The following is a 20,301-nucleotide window of genomic DNA, read 5'->3' on the forward strand; positions in this document are numbered from 1 at the left end:
TTAAAGCTTATTCTAAATATTTTATCAAATATTGATGAATAGAAAACTTCAACAATTGAAAACAGAAGTCAGAAACCCATCTAGGGCCTATCAAAATGGAGACTAACTTCATGTCCGCTGTTTTGGAGCATGCAATGATAAACTAGCACCAGCTAGTCTGGTCACTTCCGTGATCGCAGGACACACAGCTCTCATGACCTGCTGGCTGTGGAATCAGGCCCGCCACCCTCCGCCAGCTCCTCAGGAGGCCCTCTGTGTGCTCATCTCATAGTAACAACAACCTCTCATACTATTATTTAATGTGTTTATTTCATCCTAAATTAGCTTCACATACTCCCTTACTAAGCAACCCCCAAATATAGAAGCCCGTCACAAGCAAACCTGGACCTTAAATGTTTTTAATTTTAAGAGAGAGAGAGAGAGAGAGAGAGAGAGAGAGAGAGAGAGAGAGAGAGAGAGACCACATATGGCGGGAATACTCCCTGAAAAGACATGCATTGCTGATGATCCCGAGGTGACTCTGCTCCTGTTCAAGGCGCAGAATGAGAGTCGGCCTGGCCAGCACCTGGCTTCTCACCTACATTAATACCTTTCAAAGTGTTTTTTAAAAGATTACTATCAGTGTAATAGTCAACTATTTTCTTTCAAAATACTAATAAAACAAAATGACTAAGGTGTCTCATACCTTGCTTCAGAAATACTATAAATTCCTTTACAGTCTGGTCGAAATTAACTCTGTGATATACCACAGGTTTGAAGTTCCGATGCTCAAAAGAACGAATGAGGCGAACTGTGATGGTCACTTCTTTGGAAGCCATGTGAAGAATCTCCTGTGGCAAGGGGCACAAGAACAGTCTATATAACACCAGCTCAGAGTTATGGCCTGCATTTCTGCCATCAACTCTCTGGCACCCAGACCATGTCTCCCATACTGTCTAGCACAGCCTCCACACCAACGCTGATTCTCGGGCACCCATGAGAGTCCCAAGGTTACTCCCACTTACCCGCTGTCACCTGAACAGCCTCATCACAGTTGCTGATAGTCTGACTGGCAGAAAACTGATGGCACAGAAGACGAACACAAGTGACATGTGGGGTGGGGAAGACTCGGGTTCATGTATGGGGATAAGCAGAGTTTGCCAAAGACAGATACCTGGCATACACACAGCTGCCTTGGATTTGCTATGCCAGGGGCCTCCTCACTTGGCCCTGAGATGAAGTATGTTTATATCAGAGTCAACTATGAGCAGACCACATCTTAATCTCACAAATGCTGCCAGATTTCAGTGTTGATTTAATTATATGCCTTAGTATCAACAACCTCTCATACTACTGTTTAATGTGTTTATTTCATCCTAAAACCATGTACTAGGGCCATGTGCCAGGTGTTAACATTATTGCGTTTTATTCTATCACCAAGTCATAAATCTATTCACTAATTTTAAGGATGAGAAAACAGACTCAGAGAGAGTGTACAAATTTCCCAAAGTCATAAAGTTTAAACAAAAAGCCAGGATTCAAGCACCAATTTAATTTCAAAGTCCAGGCTCTCTCTAATACACTACCAGAAAATCACCAGAATTATTTCCTCCAAAAAAATCTGCAAAGTTGCCAATGCTTTAATGATACAAATACAGTACATTTTTATCTAGTAGTAACCACCTTGTGCTTCTTTCAACTTTATATACAACTTTAAGCCATAATATGCAAGTGCTAAGAAAAAATACCTGTGAAACCTAAGAAAAGATGTCCAATCTCACTAGTAATCAGGGGAATTAAAAATAACAATGAGATATATCACTCATCAAACTGAAATAAAGTCTGACAATGTCTAGTGTCCGCAAGGGTGCAGAACAATGACAATTTAATCAGTGAAGGTGTGCATCCAAATGGTTACTACTTTAGGAGATGGTTGGCAATACTTAGTACAGCTAAAGACACACATACCTTTCAATATAGCAATTTCATTCGCAGGTAGTACCCCACCTATGTGCACAGGGAGAACTGTAAAAGAACATTCATAGCAACATTATTTGTTAATTATAAAAACTGGAAACAAATGTCCATCAAGAGAAGAACAGATAAGTAAATCATGGATAGTACAGGCAATAAAAATGAATGGACTAGAACTATATACCTCAACATAGGTGAATCTCAAAAATATTATGGTGAATGAAAAAATGGTAGTCAAAGAATCAGAGTATACTATCATTTATACAAAGTTAAAAAACACAGCTGTTGTTATGTGGAAAAGGAGGTAATTACTGTATTTTTCCGTGTATAAGACGCTATTTTTTTCTAAAATCCTTAGACTAAAAATCGAGGGGTATCTTACACACAGAAGTCAGTGGAGAAGGGAGCCGCGAGGGTGCATAGCTGCCCACACCTTGTCAAACAGGCTTCCTCCAATCATGAGCCTTATTGTTACTGACGTCAGCTGATGCCGTAATTGGAGGTGGAGGTGTAGAGTGCGCAGATGCAACAGGGACTGGAACATTCTGAGCCCATAAAGATGTCAAAAAATAGAAAGATAAATACTGGTAAGCGATTGTCTTACTCTGCAAAATTCAAACTGAATGTCATCAGCTTTGCAAAAGAACATGGAAATAGAGCTGCAGAGAGACAATTTGGACCTTCTCCCACTGAGTGTCTTATCAGACAGTGGAGAAAACAGGAAGAACAACTCCTGAAGATACCAAAAAATAAGGCCTTAAGTAACCAGCAAAATGGGCAAACGTGGAGCTGAGGCTTAAGACTTGGATTATGGAGCAGTGCCAGAGTGGCTTATGTGTGTCAACCACGCTTATTCAATGTCAGGCAAGAATGTTTGCAAGCGAAATGAACATTTGATTTTATCGGAAAGGCAAAAGTGGTGCTTCAATTTCATGAGGAGAGAAAGGTTGGCCATGAGAATGCAAACAAAGTTAGCTCAGAAAATGCCACCAGTTTATGAGGATATCTCACATATATGGACAGTGACTCAGAAGACAGCAGTGATACAATAGAAGTTGAAGAAATTGATATGTCTGGAGCTAATAGTGATGAAGAAGAGAGCAGTGATGCAACAGAGGCTGAATAAAGTGATATGCTGCATAATATCATAGTACTGTCTGTAAACATTAGCTGTGGTAATTATTAAATAAAAATGTGTTCTGTTTTATGTTTAAAATATTGGCTTCTTAATTTTGGGTTGGAAAAGTGGGGGGCATCTTATACATGGGGATGTCTTATACACAGAAAAATACGGTAGTTGTCATCCCCAAGGCAGAGGAAGGGTTATACAATTAGAACACATGCACTTGGATTATGTTGCTAGCCATTTATGTCCTGAGCAGGACTTAGGTATATGGGTAGTATGTTATACTTTATGCCTTTTAGCATATCTGGAATGTTTCACAATAGACAGCAACAAGCCACACTAATTTGGCCTATAGTCTCTCTGAATCATAGAATGCTTATACAAACATTTACTAGGTTTGAGAGAATATATAGCATATTCTATATAGAAATCAAAATTCAAGCAGACTTAATACATAAAATAAATTGTAATTATAATTAACGTACTATAATTAAATGAATGGTTCCTAAGGGACTAGAAATAATATTTTCCCTCTAAAATAATGTTTCACCTTATAATCTTTAATGAGTTTAAATTAACAAATATTTTGATAATCCCAATACTAGCTACTATACTATCTGTTTTATTATATATATATATATATATATAATTTTATTGATTTCAGAGAGGAAGGGAGAGACAGAAACATCAATGATGAGAGAGAATCATTGATCAGCTTCCTCCTGCATGCCCACACTGAGGATCGAATCCGCAACCCGGGCATGTGCCCTGTCTGGGAATTGAACCATGACCTCCTGGTTCATAGGTCAATGCTCAACCACTGAGCTATGCCAGCCAGGCTATGCTATTTGTTTTAAATCTAATTTACAATGCTCCCCAAAATTGTGATCTACCACATCTACCACATAATAGCAGTTCAGCTAACATCTACAAAATTATAATTTGAAATAGACTGAGGTACTTCATAAAGAATACCTCTTGAGAGAGGGATATTATAAAAGACTTCTGTATTTCAGAAGCAGTGTTAACAGGTTTTTAAGAATTATGACTTCTTCCCCCTCTCACCTACCCACCTCCTCCAACAATAAAGATGCCCTCCAAAACACACCCACACACACATGCCCACACAAACTGGGAAGGCCTAGAACATAGTCCCAGTCCCCAATGAGGTTAGAGCTAGACCAGGGGTGGGCAAACTTTTTGACTCGAGGGCCACAATGGGTTCTTAAACTGGACCGGAGGGCCGGAACAAAAGCATGGATGGAGTGTTTGTGTGAACTAATATAAATTCAAAGTAAACATCATTACATAAAAGGGTACGGTCTTTTTTATTATTATTATTTCAACAGTTTTATTCATTTCAAACATTTTAACAAGAAGAATGTAAACACTAATTATTATAATCTGAAACTTCAAAAAATGGAGGAATCATAGCACAATAACATACCTTATATTGAAGATGGCAAAGGCAAAATAAAATTGCCTAACAAAGGAAAGGTACAAAAGCCTTTCAAATTAAACTTAAATATAATAAAATAATTTAAAACTAAAACAAATAGAAAAGAACAAAATGTGTAAACAGTAAATTAAACATTTTCTTTAGTGCAACTTCCAAATTATGCCCAGGACATAGATGTAGATGGCAATGTAGACTGGGTTGAAAGGTTTTGGTCTTTAAAACATCAACTTCAGTGGGAACAGTGTTGTTGGTCTCCTTTTTAGCTAATGCTCTGATACTGTGCTCTCCAGGGGCGTGTCTCCCTACATCACCACGATAACATGTCTACGCATTCCCAGGGTGATGTCGGGGGACGCGTCCGCGGGCATTACAAGGAGCCTCTGAAAGATTGAGAGGTTGTTCCTTCTACTGAATGGGCGGATATAAATCCGCCCACTCAGAAGAAGGAGCTGCGGCCATGTTTCCCGACGTTGCCATGTTAACATTGCTGCTGGCGAAGGAGCGGAGGGGAGAGCAGAGAACCCTCCGCTCTTTGGGCTCCACGGGCCGGATAGAACAGCCGAACGGGCCGGATCCGGCCCGCGGGCCGTAGTTTGCCCACGGCTGAGCTAGACAGATGTAGCTTAAATATCCAGTCTATCTCTTAGCCGCAACACACACTCAGATCACACATAGTAGAATCTCAATAAAAAGTAGCTGCTCTTATTGTTAGTCTACTTGTGATAAAATAGGTTTGGGTATAAAGACAGCTCATATAGGCAGCAGATAAAGATACTAGATTCCCAGGTACAATGAAACAAATCATGTAAATGATCTAACAGAGGAAGCCAGATAGGCTGGCATATGCATGCCTATGAAACTGTTTTATAATTGTAGGGTGTGTGTTTTTTCCACTTAATATAAAGCTGCCCAAATGTTGTACTTAAATAGTTGAGGCTTTCAATTAAAACTCCTCATTTGTGTTAATATCTAATTTTGGTCAACACTGTACTTCAAATCTTCATAAAAAATTTGGTCAAATCTTCATAAAAAATTTGTTGTTATATATACTCAGTAACTAAAAATTTGTTGTTATATATACTCAGTAACTAAACAATAATAGATATTATCAGAAGGAAATAAAGCATTATCTATGTTGCCTTAAAGATTATGGGAAATGCTGCTGGTTAGCTGAAGGAGGCAGACGTACTAAATAGATAGCTTATAAAGCTAATATTACAGATTATAAAATGACATTTTCCCAGAAGTTTACCTTACATAAAAAAAAATTCAATCTAAAGAAGTTTAAAAACAATTCTTCAAATGAAGAGACAGAGAAACCAAAAACAATAAACTTAGAGATAAATTAATAAAAAATAGTCAAGCATATAAAAAAGATTTGAATAAATGAAATAATAGACCATGTTCCTAACTATGAAGTCTCAAAATTATAAGAAGTAAATTCTCTATAAATTGAATAATACCCCACTCAAAATATACAAGAGTGGTTTGGAGAACTTATCACAAATATTTCTAAAATCCATCTGGTAGAATACATTTACTTTATTTTTTAATTAACAATTTTTTTCTATTACAGTTCACATTCAATATTCTATTTGTTTCAAGTGTACAGCATAGTGGTTAGACATTTATGTAATTTATGAAGTTATCTCCCAATACGTCTAGCACCATACATAGTTACTATAATATTATTGACTATGTTCCCTATGCTGTATTTTACATCCCTATGACTGTTTTTATAACTGGCAATTTATACATCTTAATCCCCTTTGTCAAGGAAGAATACATTTGTGAACTTAGTGAGCAAAGTCATAAAAGAAAAATGAGATCAGCAGCACCAGTTGTTAGTATACCCTGTAAAGTAATAGATAAACATAATAGTAATACATAAGAGAGCTTGTGTGATTTTCACACATCTACAAAATCAAATAACAAAAATTGTAAAGGATAATTAAGATATAGTAATTTAAACTGTGATACTGAAACAGAAGTAGGCTCACAAATCAGTGAAACATAACAGAAAACTCAAAAATAGATATTAGATTAAAAAACTAGAGGCCTGGTGCACGAAATTCATGCATGGGGGGAGTGTCCCTCAGCCCAGCCTGCACCCTCCCCAATCTGGGACATCCCTCTCACAATCCAGGACTGCTGGCTCCCAACTGCTCGCCTGCCTCTGCCTGATTGCCCCTAACTGCTTCTGCCTGCCAGCCTGATCACCCCCTAACCACTCCCCTGCCAGCCTGATCGATGCCTAACTGCCCTCCCCTGCTGGCCTGGTCACCCCTAACTGCCCTCCCCTGCAGGCCTGGTCCCCCCCAACTGCCCTCCCCTGCTGGCCTGGTCCCCCCCAACTGCCCTCCACTGCCAGCCTGGTCCCCCCCCCCCAAGTGCCCTCCCCTGCAGGCCTGTGTCTCCCTACATCACCACGATAACATGGTGGTGATGGTCCCCCCCAACTGCCCACAACTGCCCTCCCCTGACAGCCATCTTGTGTCCACATGGGGGCGGCCATCTTGTGTCTTGCAGTAATTGTCAATTTGCATATTACTCTTTTATTAGGTAGGATTTAGTTCAACCCTAGCTGGTTTGGGAATGAGCGGGAGGCAACCAACTGATATGTCTCTCTCACATCGACGTTTCTCTCTGTCTCTCCCTCTCTCTTCCACTCTCTCTAAAAATCAATGGAAAATATCCTTGGGTGAGTATTAGCACAACAAAACTCAATTCATTGCTCTGGATCCTAACAGGGCACTTATTTGTTTTACTGAAAATGACTTGCTCATTTCACTGAAATGAGAAAATAATCAAATGTTTTATGCCTTTCTTATACAGACTGTATTTCAAGGTTACCAAGTAGTTGATGAAGAAAAGTTCTTTACAGAAGAATTGCAGCTTAAAAGCTCTGAAAGAATGATAAAATTTAAAAATCATTATTTTCATACCTATCAGAATGGCTAAAATTAAGCTATTTCCCGGTGTACCTATATTTGCACTTTTCTAATGCGCTATACATCAACAAAAAAGTTATTTCTAAAATTATTTCCATTTCTTTTAAAAAGAGATAAATGAACAAAAGAAAATAATACAGAACTTATCAAATACTGTAAAAGATAGAGAGGGTTAGAAACTCCTTTATACACTGATATTCATTGAGGGAAACCAAAAAGTACTCCGCTGTCAGAGGCCCCAGAAGCAGGTCACATGCCCAGAACAAGCCTCACCTTGTCTAAGACGGCACAAAGGCCTCCACGCACAGCCCCTCCCTGCCTCTGATGGTATTTGCCACCTTTATCCTATCACTCCAGAGGGATGACATGACAGCCTACGGCTTCCCACACACCATGCTGTTTCCAGGCCTCTGCCACATGGCTCCACTCCCAGCCTTTCTCCAAACTCCCTCTGCCCCTGGCCTCTCCACTTTACCACAGGCATCCTTCAAAACAGCCAGGACCATCTGCTCCAAAACACCTACAGGGGTCCTCAAACTACGGCCCGCGGGCCACATGCGGCCCGCCGAGGACATTTATCTGGCCCGCCGGGTGCCGCTGCCTGTCCTGCTTAGCAGCCAACTCGTCCCGGGCCTGCAGTGCGCATAGGAATTTGTCCATAGTTTTTTTTTTAAACTATAGTCCGGCCCTCCAACGATCTGAGGGACAGTGAACTGGCCCCCTGTTTAAAAAGTTTGAGGACCCCTTCGAGCTCCTCTCCTCACCTCCCCCCAGAGCAGCTAGAGGCCCCGTCTGCCCACAGCACCTGATCAGAATGCTTGTGAGCTTTTTGAGGGAAAGAGCAGTGTGGTTACTTTTGTGTACCCCGAAACATGTGTGGCATGAGGCAAGGTCTGGAGAATTGAAGAGCAGTGAAGGGTTGAGGAAAGCCTGATTTCCTCCTTTAGTAAGGACACACATATCTGTCCTGCATTACAGGGTCTACGAGCTTTTTCCAGGGCCGTGAAATGTCTGAGATGGTATGGGGGGTACCTTATTGCTCCAGAATATGAAAAATTTTAATTAACATTTAATTAAATACATTTCAACAGCAATTCAACTCTATTCATAATTATATATATATTAATTTAATATAGAGTATGGGTACATTTTATATGATTTAGGGTGGGGATTTGAAAAGTAACAGTGCCTAGGGCTTACAAAAGGTCTTTAAACCTCCCTGCCTAAAAAACCTGTTCTGGCTGGTATCTTACCCAGCTGGTTTAAGATGAAAGATAAGTCATATCCAAAGCAAAGCAAACAAAACCAAGTCATATTAAAACTAAAGAAACAAACAAAACCATGTAGGAACCCCTCATCTAGAGCTCCCAGGTCCCTAACAGGTACCCACTGCACCCTCAGAGCCAGGAATGGCGCGGCCCAGCACCTTCTCCTCCTGGGCTAGAATTCCCTGGGTCAGTAGGAGCTGGTTTTTATGGCCTAGGCTCCAATGGGTGAACAGGGAAGGTGCAAATTCCAGGAAAGTCAAGACAAGCTGCATGCCCGGTTCCCCAGCAGCCCAACTGCTCCCATTCCCAAGCTGGTTCTTCTCCCTGGGGCAAGTTCCCAGGGGAAGAGCCAGCTGTAAACCAGCTGGGGTGGGCTCCAGAGGTGAAAAATAGGTACAGTGCAGCACAGAAAGCTCAGAGCGCAGCGCAGGACAGGTATACTCACAAAACACTTGATTACTGACTTTAGATTGATCTCTATCAGCTAAAAAAAAGTACTACCACCGATTCTGGGTTTTCACAGTGGAGACAGTCTATATAAAGTCGTCCCCAACACCGAATTAATGAGTACTGACCTCTGTTCCTGAGGAGATACAGGCCTAGGTTCTCACAATGCTGTCAACACCGATCAATACATCACCTTATTTTATGTGTGTTTCTGAATAAAGGCACCTATTTAACATGTATTGTTGATTCACCAACATAGAACTCAAAGCCTGTAGCATTTTAAGTCAAGTCTTACCAACGCTCATCCAATACACATTTTCTTTGTGAGCCCCACACGGCCTTCATGCATTTAAAAACACTAGACAGCACGTCAGCATTGCAGCACTACGCTTGGGGCTCTTTTAAAACAGCCAAATCACCAACAAAAAGCACAAAAATGTGAAACCATGGCGCTGAACAGAGCACAGCCCGGACACTTGTTTACAGTGTGAGAGCTGGAAGGAGGCAGCAAGTCGCCTTGTCTGACCTCAGCTGGAAGCGTGAACTTCCTTGATGCAAATTCTCCACCTCTCTGCACATGTCGGGGAGTGACCGGGAAAATATCCCAAGTATTGCCTTTGGGATTACAATTTTAGTAAGTAGGCAAATTTACAAACACAGAAACTGCAAATACAGAGGACTAACTATAATTCTCACCCCCCCCACTGCCAAAACAAAAGAGTCTTTTTTTTTTTTTTTGTTAACCCCAAGGCTATTTTTTTCAATTGATTTTTAGAGAGAGTGGAAGGGAGGGAGGGGGGAGAGAGAGAGAGAAACATCGAAGTGAGAGAGACACATGAATGGGTTGCCTCCTGCAGACACCCCCACGCAGGCCAGGATCAGGCCTATAACATAGGGACATGCCTTTTAACCAGGAATCAAACCCAGACCCTTCTGTCTGTGGGGTGATGTTCTAACCACTTAGCAAACCGGCCAAAGCACTTCCAGTACTTCTTTTTAACCTTTTGACCTTTTCGTAAGAGAATGGAATTCAAACTTGTGGAGAGCAGCTACAGCGTTTGGACAGGATCAAGCCTCAGACTGACTTGTGGCAAAGCCACATACAAGTCCCAGCTTGGAGGGCAAAGCCCTCCCAGCACAATTATAGCCAAAAGGAATTGGTTGTAAGCTTGACCTTACAGTCCTACACTGCAGTCCTAGATAGCTAAGGGATGTGGGATGTGGAGGTGCAGCAAGTGCTGCCTAAACAAAGCTTAATAGAGAGCAGAGAATGACAACAACAAGAAAGAAGCAGATTTGAAATTCCCAAGAACATTGTAAACATCTTGCCCTTGTTTTGCTTTGTGTGATCTGACTATAAAATAAAGCTTTGTTTTTTGATTTGTTGATGATAGTCATTCTGACAGGTGTAAGTGGCACTGTCTCTCCATCAGAGAACAGTGTCCCATCTAGCCCCAACTGTATTCTCGTCGGTTTTCTTTAATCTTTCACCACCCCTCCTCAGGTTCACCACTGGCCGGCCTGGATGCGGTTCAAAACTGAGCCAAATATTAGCAGCCTTCAGTGCAGAAAAGCACTCCACAGGGGGCAGTTAACCTGGAGAAGTTGTACACCCCTAGCAGGAGAATGCACAGCCTGCCTTCCGAGGTGGCAGGCTTCCAAGAAGTGTGCACAGGACTTGAATTTTAAGACTCCTAGAATGAATCATTTTAATACAAATATTTTGTAAAGTCATATTTACTCCCTTAATTTAAGGATATCAAGTTTCTTTTAAAGCTTGTCTTGACTATATGAAAAAAGTACAACTTTCCAAAAAGTAATGTTCTAACTGTATACAAAAAATATATTTATATATTAATCACACTAAATGCTTAAATTTCCTCTAGGGTTAGAAACTAATATTCTAGAACAAAGATTCCATTCGCCTTTCTTTTGAAACAAATCAATCAATAGAAGCTAATAAATACAACTGATTGTTCTTTTATGTGAGGAAAATAAACAGGCATAAATGATCGGGTGTAAAAGTAGGGAAAAGAAGAGTTCTATTGAGATGAAAATCACTGAATATGCAAATGATTCTAAAATTGCACCTTAATGATTTTGAGTACATTTTCCTATGTACTACTTAATAACATCCAAATATGTCATTTTACCAAAAATTTAAAAAAAATTAAGTTAAGGCCAGAGGAAAAGGGGAGAAACCTACATTCAATTCATTACTTTAAAATACTGAGCACCTAGTATACTGCTAAGTAAATGATAAAAGTTCTCCTTTTAAACATAACTTATCCTAGTCAAATAAATAACTATATAAAATTTCAATTTAGAAAAAGTCGTAGTGGCCCGTGGCGGATGAAAAGGCGACGGGATCGCGGCCTCGGGTGCAGGTAACCCCCCAGTCCAGTAAAGCCCAAAGGCCTTCACCATGGACTTCCAACATCACCCTGGGGGCAAGACCGGGCGTAGGGGCAAGACCAGGCGTAGGGGCAAGACCGGGCGTAGTGGCAAGACCGGGCGTGGGGGCAAGACCGGGCGTGGGGGCAAGACCGGGCGTGGGGGCAAGACCGGGCATGGGGGCGTGGCCTCCTCTTCTGAGAGCAACCGGGGGACCGAGAACACCTCCGGCAGCTGGCCCTGGAGACCATAGACATCAACAAGGACCCTTATTTCATGAAGAACCACCTGGGCTCATATGAATGCAAGCTGTGCCTGACACTCCACAACAATGAGGGGAGCTACCTCGCGCACACCCAGGGGAAAAAGCCAGACCAACTTGGCCCGGCCAGCAGCCAAGGAGGCTAAGGAGGCCCCCGCCCAGCCAGCACCAGAAAGGTCAAAGTAGAAGTGAAGAAGTTTGTGAAGATCAGCCGCCCGGGCTATAAAGAGAACAAGCAGAGGGATACAGAGATGAGCCAGCAGAGCCTCCTCTTCCAGATCGACTATCCTGAGATCGCTGACAGTATCATGCCACGCCACCGCTTCATGTCTGCCTACGAGCAGAGGATCGAGCCCCCAGACAGGCGCTGGCAGTACCTGCTGATGGCTGCTGAGCCCTACAAGACCATTGCCTTCAAGGTGCCAAGCAGAGAGATTGACAAGGCCGAGGGCAAGTTTTGGACTCACTGGAACCGGGAAACCAAGCAGTTCTTCCTTCAGTTCCACTTTAAGATGGAAAAGCCTCCAGCCCCGCCAAGCCTCCCCGCTGAGCCTCCTGGGGTGAAACGGCCACCACCCACACTGATGAATGGTTTGCCCCCACGGCCACCACTGCCTGAGTCTTTGCCTCCACCCCCACCAGGAGGCCTGCCTCTGCCCCCCATGCCACCCAGTGGGCCTACACCTGCAGGGCCCCCGGGCCCTCCCCAGCTGCCCCCCCAGCTCCTGGAGTCTACCTTCCAGCGCCAGTGGTCCACCCACCAACATCTGGGGTCCACCCTCCAGCTCCTGGGGTCCATCCCCCAGCACCGGTGGTCCACCCACCAACATCTGGGGTTCATACCCCTGCTTCTGGGGTTCACCCTCCAGCCCCAGGAGTCCATCCTCCAGCCCCAGGTGTCCACCCTCCCCCATCTGCTGGAGTTCACCCCCAGGCTCCAGGGGTACACCCACAAGCTTCTTCAGTCCACCCCCAGGCCCCAGGGGTACACCCCCCCTCCTCCAGGGGTTCATCCTCCAGCTCCTGGGGTTCACCCCAGCCTCCTGGAGTTCATCCCTCCAATCCCGGGGTCCATCCCCCAGCTCCCATACCCCAATGATGAGACCCCCGCTACCCTCCGAGGGCCCTGGAAACATTCCACCCCCTCCCCCAGCCAACTGAAAAGCCACTCCCTCTCATTGCAAGTCTACTTTCCTGTTTTCCTGTCTCTTCTCCCTGATCGAATTTGGTGTTTTTGTACAGGGCTATGCCGTGTCCCTAGATCTCATTAAACAGCCTTCTCAGAAAAAAAAAAAAAAATTTTTTTTCAATTTTACTGAACTTAAGAATGACAAATTATAATTCAGTCACATTTAACACTAAAAGTGCAATGTTAATTTCATTTTAATCTATTCTAGCCTACTTCAAAAGCATAATTTTTTAATGATTAGGTGGGAATAAAAAATATTATAAAAGTAGATCTCAGTAACAATAAAATACCAAAAGCTGGACATTTCAATAAAAAGAAAAGTTAACAGGAACTTGCTTTAAGTTGTTTCAAAAGTGTAATCTATAATAATAAAAGCGTAATATGCTAATTAGACTGGACATCCTTCTAGACCAGTGGTCGGCAAACTCATTAGTCAACAGAGCCAAACTTCTTCTAAGGCCACTTCTTCAAAATAGACTCACCAAGGCTGTGGTATTTTGTGGAAGAGCCACACTCAAGGGGCCAAAGAGTTGCAGTTTGCCAACCACGGTTCTAGACAAAGCTGGGGCTGCGAGGGAAGCCCGGGTGCCTGCCGGTGGCTGGAGGGAAGCCTGGGTCCCAGGTGCCTGCCAGTGGCTGGAGGGAAGCCAGTGCTAGCACCTGAGAAAGGAAGGCCTACTCTTGCACGAATTTCATGCATCAGGCCTCTAGTTTTTAAAATATAAAACTAGCTCAGCCAGTGTAGCTCAGTGGTTGAGCGTTGACCTCTGAACCAGGAGGTCATGGTTCAATTCCCAGTGAGGGGTGTACAGGAGACAGTCGAATAGTGATTCTCTCTCATCATTGATGTTTCTATCTCTCCCTCCCTCTCCCGGCCTCTCTGAAATGAATAAAAATGTATTTAAAAAATATAATGAAATATGAAACTCAGTATACATTTATAGACAAAGACCATGTGAGGATTAAATATTTGATAATCTCTTGGTCTTTTTCCCCGCAAACATTTAGTTATATAATTCAAATCAAAGCACTATTATGTTAGAAAATTCAATTTATTCATCTTTCACTAATATAAGCCTTTTGAGAAAGACATTTTCAATGTATTAATTTACAAATGATTTTAAAGTCTTTAAGCTCATAACTCAGCAGTATGCTAGGTGCTCATTTTGAGAGAGGTTAAAAAAATAAAGCCTTCCACATTAGGTGTTTAGATAGCACAAGTGAAAAATCAATATTAGCTAAATTTGACAACTCACAAATGCTTTTCTATGCTATAATTATTGCATAACGACATTGTCAGTGGCATTTCCTGAAGAATTATCATAATCTATATATATAAAAGCCTAAGTGACCATTGCAACCTAACATACAACTGAACAGGCAGCATGGGGCAACTAGGGTGGCAGGGGGATCAGTGAGGGGCGGCCAAACGACCGAGCAGCAGGCTGCGTGGGGCGACCAAACGACCAAGCAGCAGGCTGCGTGTGGCGACCAGGCCCGCGGGGGGGGCAGTGAGGGATGACCAGGCAGGCAGGCAGGTGAGCAGTTAGGAGCCAGTAGTCCTGGATTGTAAGAGGGATGTCCGACTGCCAGTTTAGGCCCGATCACCAGGATCGGCAGTTGGACATCCCCTGAGGGGTCCCAGATTGGAGAGGGTGCAGGTTGGGCTGAGGGGACCCCCTACCGCATGCAAAGATTTCGTGCACCAGGCCTCTAGTCAATTATAACAAACTAGAGGCCCGGTGCACGAATTCGTGCACCAGTGGAGTCCATCGGCCTGGCCTGTGGGATTGGGCCAAAACCGGCTCTGCAACATACCCCAAGGGGTCCTGGATTGCGAGAGGGCACAGGCCAGGCTGAGGGACCCCACTGGTGCACGACTGGGGCCAGGGAGGGATGTGGGAGGTTGGCCAGCTGGGGAGGGACCACGGGAGGACTCCAGGACGTGTCCGGCCCATCTTGCTCAGTCCCAATCAGCCTGACCCCAGCAGCAAGCTAACCTACCAGTCTGAGCGTCTGCGCCCTGGTGGTCAGTGCATGTCATAGCGACTGGTCGACCAGTCGACTATCTGCCCCCTGGTGATCAGTGCACATTATAGTGAGCAGTTGAGAACCTTAACATATCATTAGCATATTATGCTTTGATTGGTTGAATGGACAACTGGACACTTAGCATATTAGGCTTTTATTATATAGGACTAGAGGCCCAGTGCATGAAGTTCATGCACTGGAGGGGGTGTCCCTCAGCGCAGCCTACACCCTCTCCAATCTGGGACATCCCTCTCACAATCCGGGACTGCTGGCTCCCAACTGCTCGCCTGCCTGCCTGCCTGCCCCTAACTGCTTCTGCCTGCCAGCCTGATCACCCCCTAACTGCTCCCCTGCCAGCCTGATTCACACTGAACTGCTCCCCTGCCAGCCTGATCACCACCAACAGCCCTCCCCTGCTGGCCCAGTAGCCCCCAAATGCCCTCTCCTGCCAGCCTGATCTTGCCCCCAATTGCCCTCCCCTGCTGGCCGGATCTCACCCCCAACTGCCCTCCCCTGCCGGCCTGATCTTGCCCCCAACTGCCCTCCTCTGCTGGCCTGATGGCCCCCAACAGCCCTTCCCTGCTGGACTGATCACCCCTAACTGCCCTCCCCTGCCAGCCTGATCTCGCCCACAACTGCCCTCCCCTGCAGGCCTGATCTCACCCCCAACTGGCCTCCTCTGCTGGCCAATTTGGTTCTGATTGGTCGGTTTCTATGCCAGTCAGCATCTCCGGGCCTATCTCTGGGCCTGATCATAGAGGCAGGGCTGATCAGCAGCCACCCCAGGCTGCTGGCAAGCGGCCGAACTACTGACCTCTGGGAGTGGGAGAGAGAGAGAGAGGCTTGGCTGCTGGCGAGGGAGAGAGAAGCAGGGTCTGATCACCCTGCTTCTCTATCCGGGACTCGCCAGCAGCCGCTGCCACTGCTGATCAGCCCCGCCTCTCTCTCTCTCTGAGAGGTCAGCAGTTCAGCCCACTCACCTGCTGCACGCGCAGCCTGGTGAACAGTCAAGCCTCCCGGTTGTTGCAGATGTGACAGACCCAGGGTTTTTATATATTAGGATAAGTCAATGATTGCTGTTCACCTTGAGTATACCACCCACTGACAAATCAACACCTAAAATTCCACATACCTGCCTATGTAACCTTCAATTTGGGGCAAATACACAAAATCATAACTTGTTTTCCCTGCTCAAAGGAGGTAAAGACTCTCAGAGAACTAACTGTTGTGAACAGTTGAGTTTTCCAAAGGGTTAGAGACTTAACTGGAAAGAATATTTCACACATACATTTCTCTTAAACAAGGTAACTGAATATAAATTCTATTTTTCTTGATCCACTATCATCAGTGGGTATGTTAAGTCTTGTCCAGTGTGTTGGGAGACAATTCATAAGTCTCTCACACTTCTGCATGTCTCATAAGCAAAGGTACTGGCTGCTTTAGTTCTGAGCTAACTGTTCAAGGATGTCTGTATAGCAAACAGCATAGGAAGACTGAGATATTATCTCCCTCCTGAGTGGAGTGCAGATTTGTTTACTGTCCAGTATAATCAAAATGATGTCTCTCTCCCTGGGTTAAGGTTGAGCAGGTTTTCTTGAATTACCTAAACTCGGGGCTCTTCAGCTGTGGACTTATGGGGAGGCAGACATGACACAAACAGGAAGCTCATGCTGTTGGCTGTGCTGTAATACAGTCCTTGGTCTCTGACCCAGGAGTCGCATGTCTTCCCTCAGTCCCCAGGACACTGACAGGCTGGCTGACCAGCTTACAAGTAAGACTCTTCACAGTTTTCACTGACAAGGATGGGATGCCGGCAGAGGCATGACTTTCCAGAACAGAGAAGACAAAGGTCCCATGAGCTTAAGGGAGATAAGATGATTCCCTGCGACCTGGCAGCAAATGTTCTTGTCCAAGTGGGGGCCGTGGGGGAGTAAGGGTTAATTAACCTTTGAGGATTAGAGCAAAAGGTAGGATTGAAACAAGCTGCCCAATGGTGTTTCGGTTGTGGTTCTCTCTCCTCAATAAGGCAGTGAGCTCCACGACCCTAGGTGACAGGCACTGTGGCTGTAGCTGTTGAGAGTCCCCAGAGTGGAAACAATGATGGCAGCAATGAGGTTGTAGAGCTTTGGGTAACTGAAAAGTAAATTAAGTTGAGCCATGAATAGCCACCAGGCCACTTGAAACTAAGAGGAAGTATGCCTTGCGTGCTGGTGCAGAGCTGCCCTCCCTCTCTACACCTCCTGATACCTCTCACCCTCCAGGAAGTTTTAAGGAAGGTGATTAGGAGCAGGCGGCCAAGGTCTCCCGGTCCCCAAGAGACTGAAGGCATTATGCACCCAAGTGTGTTGGGGAACTTCAGGGACGGAAGGGACTCAAACTTTTATGGTTCTATGGGTACAGACACCCAAGGCACCACCCTACCTTGCCCAGTGTGGGGAGAGGGTACTCAAGATTCAGCTAATGGGTTTTGGACAGGATTCACAGTGGCGAAGGGAAACTAACATGACGGAGTAGATGGGTTTCTTCAGGCGGATTCAAAGGATTGTTGTTTCTACGTCTGAATGTATAAAAGATGTGATATATATATATATATATGTGTGTATATATATATATATATACATATATATATATGTGTATGTATATATATATATGTGTGTATATATATATATATATATATATATATATATATAGACTTCCCTGCCCATAGTGCCAGAGGCGACTGATTCTCCCCCATCTGGAAGAGGTCCAGGTCCAGTGGGTGGGTTAGGATTCATGGAATTGCCCCTACCCTCTGATGTATATAGGTTTCAATATATGAAATGCCCTGCTCACTGACAAGTCAGAAACCTCCGTCCCAACGGTCCCTGACTGTGCTGTTACCACACCTCCACCAGCAGAATCCAGGGGTCTACTTGCCAAGTACAGTTTCTTGGGATTGTGTGGGTGAATTCACAAAGCCCAATCCCTCTAGCCATCAAGGAACAGCTAGCTGGCCCTTCAGCCACCAATCACCAGAGGCAGCCTGGCATGTTGTGCTAGACTCTGGTATTGGAGGCAGTGTGACTCTGTGACTTGTCAGTGTGGCCAAGCAGACTGTAGCATACTTTGCTGTCATAATTAAAGCCCATAATCAGCTGACCTTAAATTACTCAAAAGGGAGCTCTTCCTGGGTGGGCCTAACTTCATCACTTAGAAGTCAGGGAGGACTTAGGCCTTCCCTGAGCCCACAGACTCCAAACTGCAGTGGGAGCCTCAGTTGTTCTCCCTTCCTTTGGGTCCCCCTCCTGACTGCTGCCTGGGACCACAGGCTTCAGCTGGTGTCTGTGTGGGGCCAGCTGCTCCTCATCGGCCCTTCCCGTCTGCCTGCCTCTGGACTTCAGGGTTGCTTAGCCAACCCCCACGATGGGGTAAGCCAACAACTTATGTGGTATGTGTGTGTGTTTTATATTTTGCCCTGCTTCTCCAGTTGACCTTGATTAATACAGTCCCCTCTTGGACGTTCTAACTGGTCCTGTATACTGGCTACACCACAAGGCAGCACCTTAGTGGTGCCAAAATCAATCGCCTGCATGGAGAGCTATCCAGCAAGCTGCGGTGCATTTGGGCCCCACAACCTTAACGACCCCTTTGAGGTACTAGTCTCTGACGATTTTGCCAACTGGAGCCTCTAGCAAAGGGAGGCAGGCACCTCTTGAGATCTTGGAGTCTCGTCTCCCTGAATTCTCTTGTTGGTTACAAGATCCTAGATCACAAGGATAATGCCACTTGAGTACACTGTAGGCCAAAGTGCGGGACATAATGGGTCTCTGTAAGTTTTACAAAAATTCTTTTCAGAAACTAGGAATGGATTCAATAAAAAATGAAATTATTGCTACTGGAATGGGCACACGAGTTTTTCTGGAGGTGGAGGAAAGAAATAACCTCCGCATGTAAGGAGACAACAACTTATACCCCAGGAGAGAGGGATGGGGAGGGCCACCCACTAATGACCTCTGTCTCTCAAAACTGTGCCTGGGCCAATTCTCAGGACGCAAATCACTGCAGCAAGGCTCCACCAAACTGCTGAAAGCAGCTTAAATTTAACTGACTCCTGAATCTGGCAACTTCTGGCAGATGGCCTGATGACAATATGATCACCATTACCAACAAGTCTATCAGAAACATGTACCCCAACTGCTGTGCCTCTCATACAATACAACTGTTGATACCCCAACCTCTTACCCATCCCCTCAGCCACTGTACAGACATTCTGTGGGACAAACACCACTCAGCTGGTAGCACAGACAAACCAGACCGACTGGACTGACTGCCCTCAGGCAGTTCCTCCAAAACCAAGTTCTAAACTCGATGATGTGAACTCAAGTGAAAACCCATACCTACCAGCTGACGGAAGGCCACACTGGAGGCCCTTGACAACCTGTACCCTCCGCTCACGTAGGGCCCAGTTGTAGATTGTAAAGAAATTACTTCCCAGGAACACCATGTATACCTCTAGGCCTGTAATTTATTTGTGGAAGCCAGTATCGACTTAACCTCCTCCCCCCCAAAAAATACCCTTATTTCTATCTTAGACCTGCAGGTGTTTCAAAGAACACCATAAGCAAGCTCTCAGATGATCAATTACTAGACCATTGGTGGCAAGCTCTCCAAAACTGCCCTTGGTTACTCAGGGAAGCTTCTAGGAGGGTTAACTGAATCATTATCTTAAATGTGCCCCAAGGGCAGTTTTACCTACAATGAGTCTCCCAATTAAAAGGTGGTAAGAAATATTCCGACTTTAATGAAAGGGAGCAGTAATACCACCTTGCCCTGCGCGCATTCAGCTTAGTGGTTAGCTCACTGGCCGGGGTTGTTATGGATGACAGAATCGCTCCAGGCCTCCTCCTTGTGCCCCAGGTAGAATCTGTGCAATGGCTAGCACATGCTCCTGCCCTGGATTGATGCCTCAAACCTAGTGGGAAGTCAATAGAGAAACTAAAAGAAAAAGGCGGACAACTAAAATACAGAGCAATCAACCTGAACAACCAACTGAAGACTAGCTGAAGAGAAGTCTTATAAGCAAGGCTTTACAGAAGAAGCTACCTCCAGACTGGTAGGAAGTGCGGAGATGCAAAAAGGGCTTGCCCTGCTCCCACAGGCAGCGGCTGAGGTTCCTGAGGGATATCTCAGTAGGGGACAGGGGGCGGGAGCGGGGCAGGGGGGGGGGCGGACACCTGATCAG

General features: G+C 44.8%; 2 protein-coding genes and 1 pseudogene across 8 annotated transcripts in view; 2 read left to right on the top strand and 1 right to left on the bottom strand.

Annotated features, from left to right (window-relative positions):
- Positions 1-20,301, top strand: part of DBI (diazepam binding inhibitor, acyl-CoA binding protein) — a 176,740-nt gene that overhangs the window by 130,853 nt on the left and 25,586 nt on the right. The gene's annotated exons all lie outside the window — the stretch shown is intronic.
- Positions 1-20,301, bottom strand: part of LOC308249686 (UPF0538 protein C2orf76 homolog) — a 108,015-nt gene that overhangs the window by 67,435 nt on the left and 20,279 nt on the right. For 3 of the 6 annotated variants that reach the window (XM_080671409.1, XM_080671410.1, XM_080671406.1), the window contains exons 2-3: positions 1,948-2,004; positions 686-830 (exon numbers count right to left, since the gene is read on the bottom strand). In XM_080671409.1, coding sequence (XP_080527535.1) covers positions 686-818 — 133 coding nt within the window. In that variant the 5' untranslated portion in view covers positions 819-830; positions 1,948-2,004. Of the gene's footprint in view, positions 1-685; positions 831-1,947; positions 2,005-2,386; positions 2,499-20,301 lie in introns of all 6 variants that reach the window. The other 3 variants (XM_080671408.1, XM_080671411.1, XM_080671407.1) reach the window with 2 other exon arrangements.
- Positions 11,630-13,021, top strand: LOC308249535 (splicing factor 3A subunit 2-like; annotated as a pseudogene). Its single transcript has one exon. The product of its transcript is annotated as a splicing factor 3A subunit 2-like (transcript).

This window comes from Plecotus auritus, assembly GCF_963455305.1.
Source record: "Plecotus auritus genome assembly, chromosome: 5".
In the NCBI taxonomy this organism is placed as follows: Eukaryota; Metazoa; Chordata; class Mammalia; order Chiroptera; family Vespertilionidae; genus Plecotus; species Plecotus auritus.